Below are 4,780 nucleotides of genomic sequence, written 5' to 3'. Positions count from 1 at the left end.
CTCCTCTTTGGTTTCATGCGCACGTCTCACCTGCAGCATGCAAACACTTGCGAGGTAAAACTAGAGATGCTTCCATGTTTGTGTCTGGAACTCAACTTGCAGAGACTTGAAACAAGCTGCAAACAGACAACCCATGACACGCATGCTTTTATTTTGGTCAAGGCTGAGTTATTGTTCTTTGGAAAAGCAGTGCAGCCTTTTCAGATGGATCACCACACGCCCAGAACACAAGTCTGATCACAGACTGTGCAGAAAGCTTCATGTCTCTGCATGAAGGTTTTCATAGACGTGGAACGGCTGTGAGCCGAGAAGGAAGGCCACCTTCAATCTCAAAACACTGATGTGCTTCAGAAACAGGTCAGCAGTAATGGACAGAGCACACGTGACTGGTAGTTTGGGCTGAAGCATAAAAACAATACATGACATAAATGTTAACTTCCATATGTTTCACTGCGACTGCACTGTGGCGATACATGACGTTACAAAACAAGTGCTATCACGGTGCAACAAGGCTCGTTCAGTACTAAATACTTTACAACATGAATGCTGCATCCTTTAAATTAGTTTTAGCTACATCAGCACAGATGGCAGTTTAAAGAGGCGACCTATGCAAGACAATAAATCTGATGTCGGAACCATGAGACACAGTAATACGAGTTGTCAGAGCTTTCTGGATGTGACTTCATCTCCTTGAAGCTCGTGCCGTTTCAGCCCTGAACGTCAGGAGAGAGACAACACATAAGCAAATACTGTGAATACTTCTAGTTTTACTCCTCAGACATTCAACCTTCAGTGCACGCTTTAGTGCTAACTGGCCAACAGTATTAACTTAGTCACAGCTGTGGGAACACGGTTTTATGTTTGACAGTGAAAGGGCTTCTTTTTTTTTTTTTTTTTTGCCAAGCTTGAGCACTTAAGCCACTCGACTTTGCAGCCTTGACATCATCAGCCACTCACAACTCCTACACGGTATCTCGCTGGTAAATGAGGCTGTTACTATACGACTGCCATCTCAGTGCTGGATGAAGATATGAAGTATTATTACATATTACAACTTCCCATTAGTTATTATACATTCTGCTGTAGTTACATATTTTAGGGCAGTGTTTAAAATCAGTGAGTATACTTTGGTCAGAGTGACATCTGATATGTTTTGGTGTTGGATTAATGGTTCCTCCCGGGGGACAAGGGCACATTTAAAACTGTTTATACACTGTTCATTTAACAAATGACATTACAGGAGAGAGCTAAACTCAGTCTGTAAGATGAAGTGACAGGGGCGAGATACTGAGTGAACAACATCATGAACTGAAGCTTACTTGGAGCTATCAGATATAACATGACAAATAACAGATGTGGTTTTGTGCTTTGCTTTGGTAGAATTAGGATTTAAAGACTTGTGTTCAGCAGAGATTAAACCACCCGTGTCCAGTCAGGAGCCAAACAAGCAAGAAAGCACAGTTGCTGTAAAAACCTCTGACTGGAAAGGTCTGTGTGAATGAGCAGTCCACTTCCCGCTGCATCGTGATTCCACAGTTTCTGAAGCTTTACAACTTGTTCATCTCAATCAACAACAGAATAAGTGAAACAGTTTCACTTTACTGGCAAAATATTGTCCTCTTAAAAAAAAAAAAAAAGGAGACAGGCTTTTTTCAGTGGCTTTCAAGTGTTACAGGACTGACTTACTATTGGTGCTCACTTTTTTACTGTCAGGAGTTGGTGACAGTTGCTCCCCTAAAACAATATAGCGGCCTCAGTCTTTTTCATCCTGCCACTCCTACATATTTTCATCAGATCTTTAACAGTTGAGCTGAACTGAAACGTTACATGATGAGTTGCACACCTCTGTCCGACAGAGTCGAAGGAGGGTGGTTTGTCCAGACTCTGTCCATGAGAGTCTTCAGGTAGGCGGCGGTCCGTTGATGTATCTCAGTGCCAGGTGGAAGCTCCGATGCATCCTGCCGCTGCGGTGACAAGGCGGCTCCAGGGCAACCCACACCAGAAACGCCAGCAGAGCCAGAGCCGCAGCCAGGAGGAGGTAGAGGAGGGCTGAGGAGAGCAGGGAGGGGGAGGCCCTGCTGCTGGAAGACGCACTGTGGAGCAGGAGAAGGGGGAGGCGGTGTTAGTGTCTGGTTTGCCTGCTGTTCAGGAACTGGACACTGAACACCTGACTCTGGCATGACCAGCTGTCTCATCTGTTACTAGAGCTAGAAAGTCAACATGGAGCGAGCAGACGGGGGGGCCCCCTGAATCAACAGAACCGACTGTGGCAGCTACAGCTCCTTCCACTGCAAGAATACACGGAAGTTTAATACAACAAGAATTTACCGAGACTTTTGTTTCCACTGGTCTCAGTCTGTTTTAAGGACGAGTTCCTGGAACTAACTCTGACCTCTGCTGAAATCCAAGTTCACTTTCAGGTGTTGGCAGTACTGTTGAGCCTGATTCTACAGCAAGATGTGATATAACACAACAAGGACGAATACAACAAACACAACAGTAACCACCAGTCTTCTGCAAAAGAAAGACAACAGAGGACAGGGTTTGTGGAGCCTGTAATTAAAACTTAAAAGGAGGAACGGAAGGATTTTTAAGCTTGTGGAAGAAATGGAGATGCAAACTGTGCAAAAAAAAAACCATACAAAGAATAAACCAGAGTAGAGCACCATTCTGCATTGGAACAAATGGATAAAACTGTGGTGGTCTGACACGTGGGGCTCTCCAGCTGGACTGGACCCTGAACCTCATGTTTACATCTGTGCCATTTCTTCAATTCTTATCTGGTGAATTTACAAATTCCAGTTAAAATCGTGGTAGAATACGGTTCCAGTGCTTTATTTAAACATGACCACTTTTAGGCCAACAAATAAAAAAAATAACTTAAAAGGACTGTGTATTTCACCGCCTGAGGTTTACTCGTGTACGTGTGGAGAAAAATAAGAAGCACCATTTGGACCTTGTGAAATTAAAGGACATTACTTAAGCATCTGATTTCAAAATAATCCTGTTTTCTAAAATGATGCATGTGGTTTGGTTGCAGAGAATACAGAGACAAGTTTAGTTGAGTTTCTATAAATTTAAATCTGTAGAAAATAAAACTGAAGCTCTAGATTGTTAAATATGAAAAATCTAAAATAAAATATTTTGCAGACTTCTATTTTGGCATCTGAAGGCTGTCCACTCCTGTTTCTGACATCCTGACACATGTTTTGTTCTTCTTGGTGACTTTAGTTTTGAAACTAAAGTCCTGGCACAATGAAGAGTTTTTAATTATTTTCTACTAACTGATGAAACTTAGCTGGGAATCATTAACCAATAGGAGACTCGGCTCCACTAAACAGACATTAGGGGTTAATTTTTAAATTTTTGTAGTGAAAGAAAACGTCTCAAAGCACAAACACTGCACACTCAAATGTTAAGTCACACATGTACCTGTGTGTCGGTCTTTGCTCTACATGATTCTCTGCAGGAGCATAAAGGACACTGCTTTTCTCTGTGGTTTTGGAAATATTATCTGTCTTTTATGGCATGCTTGTGTTTTCTCACCTTTGTTCAGAAAGAGGAAGCTCAGATTCTTCACAAATGGATGGCTCTTCTTCATCCTGAAGAACAGAGCTTCTGTTAATCCTCAGCAGTTTCAGACATTTCTTAGTTTCACATGAAAACTTTTTAAGAATAGTTCAGAAATATCTGCCTACACATACAGAGCTCAGTTCTCCTCTGAGGGCATTAATGACTCTACCAGTATTATTTCCAGAGCTGTGTGAATCATTTTCCATTAATAAATCAATACATTAATTACAGAGCCCACAACATCCTCTGGCAGCCTCCGCGCTGCCTGATACGTGTCAGGTCAACGAGCTTGTTTAATGGTTGGTAATTGATTTTCTTTCTCCATCAAAACCACAACGGACGTTTTCACCTCACCTGTAGATCTGACTGATACTGGTGGCTCATCAAGTCACATGACGCTTTCAGGTCATGTGATGGTGAAGGGGCAGGAAAAGGGTGTGTGTTGTCATGGCAACGCTGGCTGTGACTGAGTCGGGAATGCCACCAGTCAGGTTTGTCCATGCGGTTTTCATCCTGCAACATGAAACAAATGTATGGAAGATTATTACATCTCATGAGTGAGTGTTGAGCAGGCCTGCAAAATATCTGAATGTTTCACTGATATTCACTGAATGATAACGTAAAGTCAATGTTCTTTTCACCGTGTTTATACTTGAGCTTCTGCAGCTGCAGCAGAGACAGCGGGGTTAGAGCATTTAATGGTTTAGTCACATCTTTGACCATTTAAAGCCCTACTGTCCTCCCAGAGCCCTCACATCTACTGATCACTCGCTTCTAACCGGCTCTTCTTCTAGACTTGGAGGTAAAGGTAACCCAACCTCTGATCTTACATATTAGATCGGCCCCTCAAAACCGTTTAATATGCTAAGGCACTCGACTCAGACTGTTAGACATTTTCTTTACTTAGGTTATTTGTTTTTGCAGACGGCTACACACACCGTTCACAGAAGAACACACTGAAGTGTATGTTGTGACTATATTCACACAAAATCCTTCCCAGAGTTGCACAGAGGCCGGTACTGTACCTTTTCTACAGAACAGTGAAGTGGAAAACTGGCACAAAACTCCCATCTGGAATGGGCTTTAGTTTTGTGCTTGTTCGATAGTTTTATCAGTAATGAACCTTCATTAGAAAGTGCCGATGCTATTATTTTCTTTAATATTTATTCTTTCAAGCATGTAAAAACAGTTGATATGTCAACACACA

At 42.2% G+C, this 4,780-nt stretch overlaps 1 protein-coding gene across 1 annotated transcript in view; it reads right to left on the bottom strand.

The window, feature by feature from the left end:
• Positions 1-880: 880 nt before the first annotated feature.
• Positions 881-4,780, bottom strand: part of LOC109963238 (uncharacterized) — a 35,284-nt gene continuing 31,384 nt past the window's right edge. The window contains exons 11-13 of the mRNA XM_020605596.1: positions 3,928-4,086; positions 3,547-3,602; positions 881-2,093 (exon numbers count right to left, since the gene is read on the bottom strand). Of these exons, the coding sequence (XP_020461252.1) occupies positions 1,901-2,093; positions 3,547-3,602; positions 3,928-4,086 (408 nt within the window). The 3' untranslated portion in view covers positions 881-1,900. The remainder of the gene's footprint in view (positions 2,094-3,546; positions 3,603-3,927; positions 4,087-4,780) is intronic.

The sequence above is a fragment of the Monopterus albus genome, unplaced genomic scaffold (genome assembly GCF_001952655.1).
Source record: "Monopterus albus unplaced genomic scaffold, M_albus_1.0 scaffold71.1, whole genome shotgun sequence".
NCBI lineage: Eukaryota > Metazoa > Chordata > Actinopteri > Synbranchiformes > Synbranchidae > Monopterus > Monopterus albus.
The sequence above is the reverse complement of the archived record's forward strand: the minus strand, read 5'-3'. Positions and strand labels throughout refer to the sequence as shown.